The 16860-nt window shown below is 49.3% G+C and overlaps 1 protein-coding gene across 8 annotated transcripts in view; it reads right to left on the bottom strand.

Annotated features, from left to right (window-relative positions):
• Positions 1-16860, bottom strand: part of LOC145337139 (disks large homolog 4) — a 263027-nt gene that overhangs the window by 64335 nt on the left and 181832 nt on the right. The window contains exon 1 of one of the 8 annotated variants that reach the window (XM_080181924.1): positions 7436-7540. The exons of the other annotated variants lie outside the window; for them this stretch is intronic. Coding sequence (XP_080038050.1) covers positions 7436-7525 — 90 coding nt within the window. The 5' untranslated portion in view covers positions 7526-7540. Of the gene's footprint in view, positions 1-7435; positions 7541-16860 lie in introns of those variants that run through there. 8 annotated transcript variants of the gene reach the window in all.

Here is a 16860-nt window from a genome sequence, read left to right as displayed (position 1 = left end):
TGATAAACTGCCTTTCTTGCTGTGATGTTGTTGATTCAAGGGGTAAGTACTGACCTGGGCCCCTGGCCACCTGAGGCTAGAACCCCCTGCTCGGCCTTGAAACTGAGCCACTCCGCGCAGACGGAGCCAGGATTTTAATGTTCCGCACAGACAGTCACCTGAAGCCAGGAATGGAACCCGGGTCCCTGTCGCTGTGAGGCAGCAGTGCTAACCCACTGTGTCACCGTGCCACTGGGATTGAACCCGGGGTCCCTGGCGCTGTGAGACAGCAGCGCTAACCCACTGTGTCACCGTGCCGCTGGGATTGAACCCGGGTCCCTGGCCTGTGAGGCAGCAGCGCTAACCCACTGTGTCACCGTGCCGCTGGGATTGAATGCAAGTCCCTGGCACTGTGAGGCAGCAGCGCTAACCCACTGTGTCACCGTGCCGCTGGGATTGAACCCGGGTCCCTGTGAGGCAGCAGCGCTAACCCACTGTGTCACCGTGCCGCTGGGATTGAATGCAAGTCCCTGGCACTGTGAGGCAGCAGTGCTAACCACTGCCACTATGCCGCCCTGGGTCCCGTTACTGTCAATCTCTCCCCGCAACCTTTCCTGGGGCCTCAACATCCTTCCTGAAGTGCAGAGCCTCGAAGTGGATGCAATGCTCTAGTGAGCAGCAAACTTCTTTGGCACTGGATTACAAAAAATAGGGAATTATGAATCTTTGATTCTTTTACCATTGTCTTCCCCAAATTTTGGTGCAAAGCTCTCTCTGGTCCCCCCATCTCTGCATTCCCTATCGAGTTGTATAATTCTGTTCACATTGCCTGAAAGCTGAGACTCTGCGCTCAAGGGTGGGATTGGATTCAAAAAGATCAGCATTACCAAGAACTTGTGACGTTAGCATTAACACCCGGCATCAACCCATCAGCGAGCTCCAACGCCCTCTGAAGATATAATCGGAACAATACGGAGGACACCCAGCAGAACAACACGCAGCAAGGTGGCACATTGGGTTAGTGCTGCTGCCTCACAGCGCTAGGGTTCAATTCCTGGCCTCGGGTCACTGTCTGTGTGGAGCTTGCACGTTCTCCCCATGTCTACGTGGGTTTCCTCCGGGTCTCTTCTCACAGTCCGAAGATGTGTGGGTTAGGTGCATTGGCCATGCTAAAATTGCCAATGCGGGGAGGGTGTTCCCAGTGGTGGGGGAGTCCAGAACCAGGGGGTCATAGTCTGAGGATTCGGGGTAGGCCATTTAGGACAGAGGTGAGGAGACATTTCTTCACCCAAAGAGTGGTGAGCCTATGGAATTCATTCCCACAGGAAGTAGTTGATGCTAAAACATTGAATGTATTCAAGAGGCAGCTGGATATAGCACTTGGGGGTGAATGGGATCAATGGTTATGGCGAGAAAGCAGGATTAGGCTATTGAGTTGGATGATCAGCCGACACATCTTTGGACTCAAAGGGGCAATTTAGCATGGCCAATCCTCCTAACCTGCACATCTCTGGACACTAAGGGGCAATTTAGCTCGGCCAATCCACCCTAACCTGCACATCTTTGGACACTAAGGGGCAATTTAGCATGGCCAATCCCCCTAACCTGCACATCTTTGGACACTAAGGGGCAATTTAGCATGGCCATTCTCCCCAACATTCTATTCTAAATGTGCCAAAGCTGGGAACAGTTCACCCTTTACCGAGGCCCAGCCTCCCCTCGCTCAACACTTTCAGATCCGCATTTCCACCTGGGAGCTCATGGGAAGAAATCAAATCAGTGAATCATTCTGCCTTCGCAATCTCTACTCCCAAAGCCACGTGGAGATATTAAAGGGCTAATTCCGCTGGGTGAAGCGCTCGATGGTTGAAGTGGATTGAAAAGAAAAGTGCGCAGGAAATGAAAGAGCTTTCCTCAGTGACTGCAGTAAGGCCGTCCTGTTTCACATCACTGCAGCTTAAAACCAGAGGGAACTGGTGTTTGAAGGCTCCACTTCAGGAAGCGTAAAGGAGAACATGCTCCTGTTTACATCAACGGGGATGGAGCAGAAATGGTCGATAGCTTCAAGTTTTTAGGTGTCCAGATCACCAATAACCTCTCCTGGTCCCCCCATGCCGACACTATAGTTAAGAAAGCCCTACCAATGCGTCTACTTTCTCAGAAGACTAAGGAAATTTGGCATGTCAGCTACGACTCTCACCAACTTTTACACATGCCCCATAGAAAGCATTCTTTCTGGTTGTATCGCAGCTTGGTATGGGCTCCTGCTCTGCCCAAACCCACAAGGAACTACAAAATGTTGTGAATGTAGCCCAATCCATCACACAAACCAGCCTCCCATCCACTGACTCTGTCTACACCTCCCATCGTCTCGGCAAAGCAGCCAGCATAATTAAGGAACCCCACGCACCCCGGACATTCTTTCTTCCATCTCCTTCCGTTGGGAAAGAGATACAAAAGCCTGAGGTCACGTACGAACCGATTCAAGAACAACTTCTTCCCTGCTGCCATCAGACTTTTGAATGGACTTACCTCGCATTAAGTTGATCTTTCTCTACACCCTAGCTACGACGTGACACTACATTCTGCACTCTCTCCTTCCCTTCTCTATGAATGGTATGCTTTGTCTCTATAGCGCAAGACACAATACTTTTCACTGTATCCCAGTACGTGACAATAATAAATCAAACTTATGTACTCTATGAACGGTATGCTTTGTCTGTATGGCGCGCAAGAAACAATACTTTTCACTGTCTCCCAGTACATGTGACAATAATAATTAAAATCAAATTAAATCAAGTTGAAAGGTCCCCTCCTCATAAAATGTAACATCGACAAGTGCAGATCGCTATGTCTACAGGTAAACTCATGGAATCATAGAGGTTTACAGCATGGAAACAGGCCCTTCAGCCCAACTTTTCCACGCCGCCCTTTTTTTAAAAATCCCTAAACTAATCCCAATTGCCCACTTTTGGCCCATATCCCTCTACACCCATTGTACCCATGTAACTATCTAAATGCTTTTTAAAAGATAAAATGGTACCCGCCTCTACTACTACCTCTGGCAGCTTGTTCCAGACAATCACCATCCTCTGGGTGAAAAAATTGCCTCTCTGGACACTTCTGTATCTTTCCCCTCTCACCTTAAACCTATGCCCTCTAGTTTTAGACTCCCCTACCTTTGGGAAAAGATATTGACTATCTAGTTGATCTGTGCCCCTCATTATTTCATAGACCTCTATAAGATCATCCCTCAGCCTCCTACGCTCCAGGGAAAAAAGTCCCAGTCTATTAAGCCTCTGCTTATAACCCAATCCATCAAGTCCTGGTAGCATCCAAGTCAATCTTTTCTGCACTCTTTCTAGTTTAATAATATCCTTTCTATAATAGGGTGACCAGAATTGTACACAATACTCCAAGTGCTGCCTCACAGACAACTTATACAACTGTAACATAATGTCCCAACCACCCCCTCATGTGGCACCCAGGGAGTTTAAATTCAATTGATCAAAGAAAACATGGAGTTTAAAAAAATCTAGAACTCGTGAAACCACCTGGAAAACGTCAGTTCACAAATGTGCCTTTAGGAAGGAGGAAGTCTGTCATCCTTACCTGTCCAGCTGGAACACTGTGAACAGTTTGATCCCCTTATCTAAGTAAAGATAAACTGGCATTGGAGGTAGTCCAGAGACAATTCACTAGGGTTGATCCCAGGTATATAGAACATAGAACAGTACAGCATAGTAGGGCCCCTTTGGCTCTCAATGTTGTGCCGAGCTACGTCTAAACCCAAGATCAGTCTATCCCACTCCCTATCATTCTGGTGTGCTCTATGTGCCTATCCAACAACCACTTGGAAATTCCGAAAGTGTCCAACTCCACTATCACAGCAGGCAGTGTATTCCACACCCCAACCACTCTCTGAGTAAAGAACGTACCTCGGACATCCCTCCTATATCTCCCACCATGAACCTTATAGTTATGCCCCTTAGTAACAGCTACATCCACCTGAGGAAACAGTGTCTGCACGTCCACTCTATCTATCCCCCTCATCATCTTATAAACCTCTATGAAGTCGCCTCTCATCCTCCTCCGCTCTAAAGAGAAAAGCCCCAGCTCCCTCAACTTTTCCCCATAAGACCTACCCTCCAAACCAGGCAGCATCCTGGTAAATCTCCTCTGCACTTTCTCCAATGCAGGTAGGGAAGGATTTTCTTACAGTCACAGAAGTTTACAGCATGGAAACAGGGCCTTCAGCCCAACTTGTCCATGCTGCCCTTTTTTTAACCCCCTAAGCTAGTCCCAATTGCCCACATTTGGCCCATAACCCTCTATACCCAGCTTAGCCATGTTATGATCTAAACACTTTTAAAAGACAAAATTGTACCCGCCTCTACTACTACCTCTGACAGCTTGCTCCAGACACTCACCATCCTCTGTGTGAAAAAATTGCCCCCCTTGATTTGATTTTTATTGTCACATGTATTAACATTCAGTTAAAAGCATTGTTTCTTGTGCACTGTACAGACAGAGCATACCATTCATAGAGAAGGAAAAAAGAGAGTGCAGAATGTAGTGTTACAGTCATAGATAGGTGTTGAGAAAGATTAACTCAATGCAAGGTAAGTCCATCAAAAGTCTGATGGCAGCAGGGTTCTGTTCTTGAGTCGGTTAATACGTGACCTCAGACTTTTGTACCTTTTTCTTGATGGAAGAAGGTGGAAGAGAGAATGTCCGGGGTGTGTGGGGTCCTTAATTATGCTGGCTGCTTTTCCCAAGGCAGTGGGAAGTGTAGACAGAGTCAGTGGATGGGAGGCTGGTTTGTGTGATGAATTGGGCTACATTCACAACCCTCTGTAGTTCCTTGCGGCCTTGAACAGAGCAGGAGCCCAGACCAAGCTGTGATACAACCAGTTTTCTAATGGAGCTTCTTGGTGAGAATCACAGTTTAACACCCCTCACCTCTCACCTGAAACCTTATGAGGAGAGGTTGAGTAGGTTGGGACTCCATTTGTTGGAGTTTTAAAAAAACTAGGGGCGACTTTATTCTGACAAATAGGATTCTCAGGGTGGGGGCTCGAAGGGGTAGGCGCTGAGAGATGTTTCCTCTTGTGGGAGAGTCTGGAACAGAGGAAATCATCTCATGGTAAGGGATGGGGGTGTGGTGGTCGCCTGTTGAAGACAGAGGCGGGGAAGAATTTCTTCTGCCAGAGGGGAATGGATCTGTGGAACTCTTTCCCTCAGGGGGATGTAGAGGCTGGGCCATTAAGGGTTCAAGGCTGAGACAGACAGATTTTTAATCAGTAAGAGAATCGAGGGTTATGGGGATGTGGCGCAAAAGTGGAGTTGAGGATTGTCCATCAGATCAGCCATGCATCTCATTGAATGGCGCAGCAGACTCGATGGGCCGAATAGCCTACTTCTGTTCCTACATCTTATGGCCCACATGCAATTCCAGATCCACACAGCGATGCGGTTGATACTTAACTGCCCTCTGAACTGGCCGAGCGAGGTGACCACACCCTACACACAGTCAGTCAGAGGCCAGGAGATAAACACTGGCCTCGGTGACAGTGCTTTCATTCCATGATTAAAGGTTTTAATGTTTATTTATTAGTGTCACAGGTAGGCTTACATTAACACTGCAATGAAGTTACTGTGAAAATCCCCCAGTCGCCACACTCTGGTGCCTATTTAGTTACACTGAGCGAGAATTTAACATGGCTAATTCACCTAACTAGCAAATCTCTGGACACTAAGAGACAATTTAGCATGGCCAATCCACCAAACCAACATGTCTTTGGACACTAAGGGGCAACTTAGCATGGCCAATTCACTTAGTCTGCACATCTTTGGACACTAAGGGACAATTTAGCATGGCCAATCCACCCAACCAACATGTCTTTGGACACTAAGCGACAATTTATAATGGCCAATCCATCTAACCTGCACATTTTGGACTGCGGGAGGAAACTGGAGCATTTGGAGGCAACCCACGTAGACAGGGAACATGCAGATTCTACACAGACAGTGACCCCAGCTAGGAATCGAACCCAGGTCCCTGGATTTCAAAGGTAGATAAAGACGTGAAAGAGCCCCGGGAATTGGCTTCACACTCATGGTGTCCCTAGGCAGTGTGAAGCAGCAATGAACATCTCAAACAGATCACTTGGGCTTCGTGTTAAAGTTACTTGAACTGTGGGGTGAGAAGAAGCTGTGAACGGTCACAAGGACTGCGTACAATTTGTGCTGTCACTGCAGAAGGGACGCTAACGCCTCGAGGGTGAGAGGCAGCAGCGTGAAGTGCCATCTCGAGGGAGGCAGCTGGAAGGTCACGCTCCTTCAGACAGCTGAGAGAGAGGGGCTGGGCGGATATTTAACAGGGAACACAACAGGTCTGCCGGACAAGGAGGGCAGAGGGCGTCTGGGAGGAGGAGGCGAGATCTTTACCAGCACAGTGTGGGACCATCAGTAACCGGGGTCGACTGGCTGGGTGACATCAGGCCACTGGCACGGCGGTGAGATACGGCTGGATGTCACAATGAGGCTGCAGACTAAGGCAATTTAGTGAAATGCAGACACGCATACCCAAACCGCCAGCCACACACACGCACATGTAAACAAACCTTCATCGATGTATGCAAACACACACATGCACACACACATGTACACAGACCATCAACACACGCAGACACACACACACACACACACAGATGCAATGTACACAAACTTCTATCAATACATACAGGTGGAGACACACACACACACACACACACGTGTACCCAAACCACTAGCAACATACGCAGACACACACACGTGTACCCAAACCACTAGCAACATATGCAGATACACACACACACACGCACAAACCTCCATCAACACATGCAAACACACACATGCACACATAGATGTACACAAACCTTCATCAACACACGCAGACACACACACACGCGTGTATACAAACTTCCATCAACACATATAGGCGCAGTCACACACACATACACACACTCACAAACCCTTGCCACACACACAAAGCAACACAAACGCAAACCCACAGACACAGACATACAAATTTTCACCACGCACAAAGCTGCACACACTCATATACACAAACTCTTGACACAGTCTGTACAAATATCCCCACACACAAACTTCTACAATCCTGAGGGAATCTCAATGCACGCACACACACACACACACACACAGTCATTCTCTTGCATGCGCACACACACAAATATGCATTCATACACACGCTCACACAAATATACATACAGACACACACATACATGAATGTAAATACACACACACAGATATATACACTCACACACGTACACACACACACAGGGTTATTAAGCCAGGGTAGGTGCACGGGACAGAGAGGGAGGGAGCAGAGTGTGGGGAGACAGAGAGGGTGAACGGGGGAAAGAGTTAGTTTATCCCTCCTGCATTATCTTACCGGCACAGAGTGTCGCTGCCTTTTCGCCTTCCGCACATTGCTGATGAACCTTCTGCCCATCTTCTTGGCATACCAGACCGACACAAACATTGCTCCCGCTCAGGGGATGCTGCGCTCCCTGGGGACGGTGGAGAGGGAGGGGAGGTTCAAAGTTTCACCCCCCTCCCCATTGGGGGGTGGGGGGGGGAGCACGGAGGGGCAGGTGGATAAGGAGAGTAGGCAAAGAGAAGGAGAAGGAGGTGGTGTTGGAAGGCGGGGGGGGGGGGAGTGGTGGGTGGGGGGAGGATGCCCAGAGGCAGGAGGAGGAGGGGGGCGGGGGTGTGGGGGGTGTCCCAGACCTGCTCCGATGTCAGGGCACTAAGGTAAGATCCACACTGCGCTACAGTTGAGCCAGAAGCACAATGGTGCTGATTCCTTGCCCCCACTGGCGTCAGTCTCAACTCAGCTGTCCCCCCCTTCCCTTCTCGCTGCTGTGTTCCCTTCACTCAGCGAGAATCCCAGGAGACTAATTACTCAATGCCTTCCCCCCACTGCCTGTCCCCACCTCCAGCCTTTGACAAGCCTTACAGCAACAGCCTCTGGGACCACATGGGATGTACGCACATACACCTCTCTCCCTCTCCCTCTCTGTGTAGCTGAAAAGCTTTGCTATTGCATTCCCTTCTCTTCCCCTCCCCTCCCCCCCCCACCCTGTCCTGATAAAGCAAGCTCCATCCTTAACCTTTTCAGCGCCGTCCGCCTTCCCAAGCGCAGAACGGCACAACAGAGTGCAGGAAATCCCAGTCTACTCGAAGAAGGAAAGCTACAAGTTCCTCGGACCACGATCCCCCGACTCAGTGTGACTTCACCCAGCCCCGCCGGCCAAACCAGATTCCCACCACTTCTCAGAGGCACCGATAGCTCCTGCCTCCCACCCCCTCCTCAGCCCCCATTTATCCCTCTGCACAGATTTTTTTAAATAAGGTTCTGGAATAAGCAGCACTCCACACAGAGTGACTGAGGGGATCTCTCTCTCTGTCCCATTCCACCTCTCCTTCCACCGAGACACAGCTCTGCAAACCCTCGGACCCTCTCCCTCCTCTTCCTCACCCTTCATCTCCCTCTCTGCTCCTTACACTATCCCTCCCACCCCACCCACCCCCACTTTCCTCTCTCTCTCGTCTTCTCCCTCCTATTCTCTGCTTTCCTCTCTCCCCCCTCCAGCTCTCCTTTCCCATCTCTCTCACACTCTCTCCCTCCATCCTTCTTGCCGTCAGTCCTTCCTCCTTTCTTCTCTCCTTCTTTCCCTTCCATCTCTCTCTCCCACTCCCTCACTCCTTCCTTCTCTCTTTCCCTCTCTCCATGACATTTTGCACCAGCCCTATTTTCTCTCCTCCATCTCTTTCTCTCACTCCCTCCTTCACGCTATCCCTCTCTCCATAACTCTTTGCACAAGCCTTATTTCCTTTCCTCCATCTCTCTCTCCCTCACTCCTTCCTTCTCTCGTTCTCTCTCTCCAGACTCTTTGCGGCAGACCTAATTCCTTTCCTCCATCTCTCTCTCTCTCGCCCTCTTCCTTCGCTCCTTCCCTCTCTCCACAAATCCCTTGCTCCAGCCCTTTTTCCTTCCCTCCTTCTCTCTCTCTATCTCTCTTCAACAATGGAGATTGTCATCGACTTCAGAAAGCGAAGTGGAGAACATGCCCCTGTCTACATCAACAGGGACAAAGTAGAAATGGTCGAGAGCTTCAAGTTTTTAGGTGTCCAGGTCACCAACAACCTGTCCTGGTCCCCCCACACCGTCACTATAGTTAAGAAAGCCCTACCAACACCTCTACTTTCTCAGAAGACTAAGGAAATTTGGCATGTCAGCTACGACTCTCACCATACAGATGCACCATAGAAAGCGTTCTTTCTGGTTGTATCACAGCTTGGTATGGGCTCCTGCTCTGCCCAAGACCGCAAGGAACTACAAAAGGTAGTGAATGTAGCCCAATCCATCACACAAACCAGCCTCCCATCCACTGATTCTGTCTACACTTCCCGCTGCCTCGGGAAAAGCAGCCAGCATAATTAAGGACCCCAACACCCTGGACATTCTCTCTTCAAACTTCTTTCATCGGGAAAAGGGTCTGAGGTCATGTACCAACCAACTCAAGAACAGCTTCTTCCCTGCTGCTGTCAAACTTTTGAACGGAAGTACCGTATGTTGAGTGTTGTCTGCACCCCTAGCTATAACTGTAACACCACATTCTGCACTCTCTCTTTGCCTTCTCCGCTATGTACTCTATGAATGGTATGCTTAGTCTGTATAGTGCGCAAGAAACAATACTTTTCACTGTATGCCAGTACATGTGACAATAATAAATCAAATCTATGTACTCTATGGACGGTATGCTTTGTCTGTATAGTGCACAAGAAACAATACTTTTCACGGTATCCCAGTTCTGCTCATATTTCCCCTCCCTTCCCTCAGTCCCCCACTATCCATTGCTGACCCATGCTGATTTTTCATCCCCCGACAGATGTACCGGACCAACGGAGGCTCAACCTTTTGTCAGGCTGGTGTGAAATTGCCAAGGAGGCCATTCAGCCCATCGAGATAGCACTGACTCTCTGAAAGAGTATCTTACCCAGGCCCTCCCCTCCACCCTATCCCCTAAGCCCCACACAGTACGAGTATAGACAGGAACTTCCACACACGAAGCACAGTCACTGGGGTAATGTAGGAAAGGCAGCAACCAATGTACGAACAGCAAGACCCCACACACAGCAATAAGACATTGATCAGTATTCTGCTGCAGTCATATTAATTATAAATATTGGCTCCGTGGGGCGGGGGAGGTGTTGTTGTTGGGAGAGGGGAGAGAGAGAGACACATACACACATGAACACGCACATGCACACACACACAGCCTCCTTCTTCAAATTAATATAATAGCAATTCTGACAGTGCGGCGCTCCCTCAGCACTGACCCTCTGACAGTGTGGCGCTCCCTCAGCACTGACCCTCTGACAGTGCGGCGCTCCCTCAGCACTGACCCTCTGACAGTGCGGCGCTCCCTCGGCACTGACCCTCTGACAGTGCGGCGCTCCCTCAGCGCTGACCCTCTGACAGTGTGGCACTCCCTCAGCACTGACCCTCTGACAGTGCGGCACTCCCTCAGCACTGACCCTCTGACAGTGCGGCACTCCCTCAGCACTGACCCCCCTCTCATCCTGAGCTACACTGAGTGACACTGTGGCCAAATCACTGTGGGGAACAGTTTCGATGTTGGCCATTCCTACCAGAGGCTCCACGGTTCCCATGGTGTTTATCAGGTCAGAGCGTTGTCATCAGTGCATCAAGTTAACCCCCATCCCCCACTTGCCCAATGTTTGGCTGACAGACCAAGCACTTTGACAGGGCGGGGCTGTTAGCCTCTGACTGGAGAGTCCAGACCACAGGGTCATACCCCCAGGATAATAGGTCATCCTCAAGGAATGAGATCAGGAGGAACTTCTTCACTTTGATGCTTTATAATTGTTGGAATTCTCTAGCCCAATACTTACAGTGTGAGGGGAAAAGTTCAAAGGAAATGTGAGGGGCAAGTTTTTTTGTTGTTATAGAGAATCATAGAATCTACAGTGCAGAAGGAGGCCATTCGGCCCATCAAGGCTGTTCTGACAACAGTCCCACCCATGCCCTATCCCGTAACCCCACATATTTATCCCCCTCGTCCCCCTCACACTGAAGGAGAATTTAGCATGGCCAATCCACCTAACCCACACATTTTTAGGCACCAAGGAGCAATTTAGCATGGCCAACCCACCTAACCCACATATTTTTGGACATAAGAACTAGGAGCAGGAGTAGGCCATCTGGCCCCTCCAGCCTGCTCCGCCATTCAATAAAATCATGGCTGATCTTTTCATGGACTCAGGTCCACTGAACCTCCTGATCACCATAACCCTTAATTCCTTTACTGTTCAAAAATCTATCTATCCTTGCCTTAAAAACATTCAATGAGGTCGCCTCAACTGCTTCACTGGGCAGGGAATCCCACAGATTCACAACCCTTTGTGTGAAGAAGTTCCTCCTCAGCTCAATCTTAAATCTGTTTCCCCTTATTTTGAGGCCATGCCCCCGAGTTCTAGTTTCACCCAGCAGAGGAAACAACTTCCCTGCTTCTATCTTATCTATTCCCTTCATGATCTTATATGTTTCTATAAGATCTCCCCTCATTCTTCGAATTCCAATGAGTATAGCCCCAGTCTACTCAATCTCTCCTCATAAGCCAATCCTCTCAACTCTGGAATCAACCTAGTGAATCTCCTCTGCATCCCCTCCAGTGCCAGTATATCCTTTCTCAAGTAAGGAGACCAAAACTGTACACAGTACTCCAGGTGTGGCCTCACCACCACCTTATACAGCTGCAACATAACCTCGCTGTTTTTAAACTCCATCCCTCTAACAATGAAGGACAAAATTTAATTTGCTTCTTAATTACCTGCTGCACTTGCAAACCAACTCCTTGAGATTCCTGCACAAGGACACCCAGGTCCGTCTGCACAGCAGCATGCTGCAATTTTTTACCATTTAAATAATAGTCCATTTTGCTGTTATTCCTACCAAAATGGATGACCTCACATTTACCAACATTGTACTCCATCTGCCAGACCCTCACCCACTCACTTAGACTATCTATATCCCTTTGCAGACTTTCAGCGTCCTCTGCACACTTTGCTCTGCCACTCATCTTAGTGTCATTTGAGAATTCTGACATACTACACTACAATTCAGACAATTGGGGGCTATTTAGCATGGCCAATTCCTCTAACCCACACATCTTTGGGCACGAAGGAGCAATTTAGCACAGCCAATCCACCTAACCTGCACATCTTTGGTGTGTGGGAGGAAATTGGAGTACCCGGAGGAAACTCACGCAGACATGGGGAGAACGTGGACTCCACATAGACAGTGACCCAAGCCGGGAATCGAACCTGAGTCCCTGGCGCTGTGAGACAGCAGTGCTAACCACTGTGCCACTGTACCATCCTCAGAGTGGTAGGTGTCTGGAATGTGCTGCCACAGTGATGATGGAGACAGATACGATAGGGGCGTTTCAGGGCTTTTTGATAAGCACAGGAATATGCAAGGAATAGTGGGACATGGAGCAAGGGAAGGAAGGAGGATTTGGTTTAATATGGTGTCAGGTTCAGCACAGCATCGTGGGCCGAAGGGCCTGTTCCTGTGCTGTACAGTTCTATGTTCAAGAGAGAAATTTGGAATAATTTGGGCATTGTACGAGTCAAAGGGTGTGAGGATAGATTGGCCATACTCCTTTGGGATGGGCTAGCAGGATTGAGGGGCCAAATAGCCACCCACTACTGCTAAATTAGACCTTCTGCATGCTCCCTGACCATAGACATTCCTGTTAACACTGGCGCCAGAGTAACACACTCAACATTTCTGACCCACAGTCAGATACACACACACAGACCCATACTCACACACGCTCCCCCTCACTCACACACACACACACACACACACACACACACACACACACACACACACACACACACACACACACATATCCTCAGTACACAAGGGTTCAGTTCAGATAATGTCAGCTCGGAGAGGTGTTTCCACATTGATGGTGTGCCAACAGACCCTGTGTGACGCCTCTATTCACCCAGAGGGGTTGACTGGCTATGCTGGGTACAGCACAAGTTTTTTTTATGATTATTCATCCCTCGGACACGGGTGTCGCCGACTGGGCCAGCATTTATTGCCCATCGCTAATTGCCCCTGGAGGGCAGTTGAGAGACAACCACATTGCTGTGGGTCTGGAGTCACATGTAGGCCAGACAGGGGTAAGGACGGCAGATTTCCTTCCCGAAAGGGAACCAGATGGGTTTTTCCGACAATGAGTCATCAGTAGATTCTTAATTCCAGATATTTTTTACTGAATTCAAATTCCACCATCTGCTGTGGCGGGATTCGAATCCGAGTCCCCCCAGCACGTTAGCTGAGTTTCTGGATTAACAGTCCAGTGATAATCCCACAAGGCCATCACCTCCCCCTCACAGCACAGTGTTAAACAGCATGGTAGAGTTTGAGAAGCTTTAAAAGGCAGGATAATATTCTGCAGGGCAGTCACTGAGGTGAAGGACATGTTAATATATCTGTGCTCCTCACCTTCTCCCCAGCTTTGCGAGGGTGCTGACTGTACCTGTCAGCTATCGCTGAATAAATTTCGCTCGTTATTTCAACAGTTTAAAACAAGGGAACATGTATTTGCGGCAACTTTCAGCAGCTAAGCTATTCCCCCAGGACCGTGGAAGTGACAGTGTATTCTGGAAGTGTCAACACTGTTCCAATGTAGGAAAGGCAGCAGCCAGTTTACGCACAGCAAGCTCCCGCAAATAGCATCGTGTTAACGGCCTGTTAATCTGAGTGAGTGCTGCAGGCTCGCAGATAGACACTAACCAAGGAAAGAACTCACCAGATCGCCATCTGACCAGTAGCGTGGGATCATTAATGAGAGAAGGCAAATTGAGGCTTTCATGTCTACCGACAGTGCGGCGCTCCCTCAGCACTGACCCTCTGACAGTGCGGCGCTCCCTCAGCACTGACCCTCTGACAGTGCGGCGCTCCTTCTGGTTACCCACCCTCCTACCATTGGGAAATACTTTTTTCTCATTTACTCCATCCAAATTTCCTTGTGATTCTGAACACCTCGATTAAATCTCCCCCTTAACCTTCTCCGCTCCGAGAACAATCCCAGCCTTTCTCCGCATGTACTGAACTCCTTCATCCCAGATCTCATTCCAGTAAATCTCTCTCCGCACCCTCTCCCAGGCCTTGCTGTTATTACTAAAGTGTGTGGAGACCAGAACTGGACCCAGTTGAAGTCTAACTGGTGACATATGAAGGAATAACACAACCTGCTGCCAGTTGTGCTCTCTGCATCCATAAAGCTCAAGATCCTATCTCATCATTTTTAACATCTGTCTCGACAAGTCCTGTCAGCTACATGGAGTTGTGTACACAATCCCATACTCCCTGCCCACAGTCTGTTGCTCCAATCTGTATCACCCTTTCTGGTATCATAGCTTGGTGTGGATCCTGCTCCAACCAAGACCACAAGAAACTACAAAGGTTCATGAACGTAGCCCAGTCCATCAGGCAAACCAGCCTCCCACCCATTGACTTATTTATTCGTCACAAGTAAGGCTAACATTAACACTGCCACGATGTTCCTGTGAAATTGCCCTAGTCTCCACAGTCCGGTGCCTGTTCGGGTCAATGTATCCTAACCAGCATGTCTTTCAGACTGTGGGAGGAAACCGGAGCACCAGGAAACCCACGCAGACACTGAGAGAATGTGCAGAGTCTGCACAGACAGTGACCCAAGCTGGAAATCAAACCCACTGTGTCACTATGCTGCTGGGATGGAACCCGGGTCCCTGGCACCATGAGACAGCAGTGCTAACCCACTTTGTCACCGTGCCACTGGGATTGAACCCGGGTCCCTGACGCTGTGAGGCAGCAGCGCTAACCCACTGTGTCACTGTGCCACTGGGATTGAACCTGGGTCCCTGGCGCTGTGAGGCAGCAGCGCTAACCCACTGTGTCATCGTGCCGCTGGGATTGAACCCGGGTCCCTGGCGCTGTGAGGCAGCAGTGCTAACCCACCGTGTCACCGTGCTGCTGGGATTGAACCCGGGTCCCTGGCGCTGTGAGGCAGCAGTGCTAACCCACCGTGTCACCGTGCTGCTGGGATTGAACCCGGGTCCCTGGCGCTGTGAGGCAGCAGTGCTAACCCACTGTGCTATTGTGCCATCCCGCTGCCTTGGCAAAGCAGTCAGCATAATCAAGGACCCCATGCACCCCGGACATTCTCTCTTCCCATGTTTGGTCCATATCCCTCTTTACCCATCTTCCTCATGATATTGTCTAAATGCTTTCTAAAAGGTAAAATTGTACCCACCTCAACTACTACCTCTGGCAGCTTGTTCCAGACACTCACCACCCTCTGCGTGAAAAAATTGCCCCTCTGGACACTTCTGTATCTCTCCCCTCTCACCTTAAACCTATGCCGTCTAGTTTTAGACTCCCCTACCTTTGGGAAAAGATGATGTGTAGATGTCAGTGTTGGACTGGGTGTCACAGTCAGAAGTCTCATAGCACCAGGTCAAAGTCCAACAGGTTTATTTGGAGTCACGAGCTTTCGGAGCACTGCTCCTTCATCAGGTGAGCAGAGAGGACATTCACCTGATGAAGGAGCAGCATTCCGAAAATAAAGATATCCACTGTCTAGCTGATCTGTGCCCCTTGTTCTTTCATCGACCTCTGTAAGGTCACCCCTAAACCTCCTACACTCCAGAGAAAAAAGTCCCAGTCTATCCAGCCTCTCCTTATATCTCAAACCATCAAGTCCCGGTAGCATCCTAGTAAATCTTTTCTGCACTCTTTCTAGTTTAACAAGAAAAACAACTTTAAAAGTAATAAATCAGATCTAAATCACAACTGTACTATTCAGTCTACATTGCCTCTTCTCATTTGTCCCCAGTGAATTATTATTCGTCGCAAAAGAATCAGAATTAAGCAGGACTTATTAACGCCCTAATGAAATTTCTCCCCTGGCACTTCCTGCGGCAATCACCTGGAGACTAATTCCGAAATCAACTGCAGTCGAGCAGTCCCTGGGGCCCATACCCCAAGCGTGGCTGGTCCACAGGACGATGGTTAATTTTTAATTCTGGAACATTCTAAGCCTTGCCTTCAGGCAACCCCCAATCTGTGCACCGACTCTGGTCCAGTCGCCATGTTGGATTACAGTCCTGCGTCCAGCCAACACTCCAGTCACCACCCCAGCAACATTCAGAACTGTCTACATACATCGTTCTCACAATAATCCCAGTGGTGGGGGTCAGGGGAGAGGCGAACAGCGTGCAAAGCTCCTTGGAGACTCCTCAGTGCGACCCCCCACCACCATCCACTCCCCTCTCCCTCCGCTGTGCCCCAAACCCCTCACTTCACAGTCACACAGCCATCAACACACAGTCTCATTGCCCCCCATCTCCGCATAATCAAAGATCCCCCAATACCCCAGACATACAGGCTTCCACCTTCTTTCATCAGGAAAAAGATACAGAAGTCCTGGTCCCCCATGTCAACACTATCATTAAGAAAGCCCTACCAACACCTCTACTTTCTCAGAAGGCTAAGGAAATTTGCCATGTCCGCTATGACTCTCACCAACTTTTACAGATGCACCATAGAAAGCATTCTTTCTGGTTGTATCACAGCTTGGTATGGGCTCCTGCTCTGCCCAAGATCGCAAGGAACGACAAAAGAGCATGAATGTAGCCCAATCCATCACTCAAACCAGCCTCCCATCCATTGACTCTGTCTACACTTCCCGCTGCCTCAGAAAAGCAGCCAGCGTAATTAAGGAC

Source organism: Carcharhinus amblyrhynchos, unplaced genomic scaffold, assembly GCF_965287045.1.
Source record: "Carcharhinus amblyrhynchos unplaced genomic scaffold, sCarAmb.v2.hapA scaffold_43, whole genome shotgun sequence".
NCBI lineage: Eukaryota > Metazoa > Chordata > Chondrichthyes > Carcharhiniformes > Carcharhinidae > Carcharhinus > Carcharhinus amblyrhynchos.
This window is presented reverse-complemented; position numbering and strand designations above follow the sequence as displayed.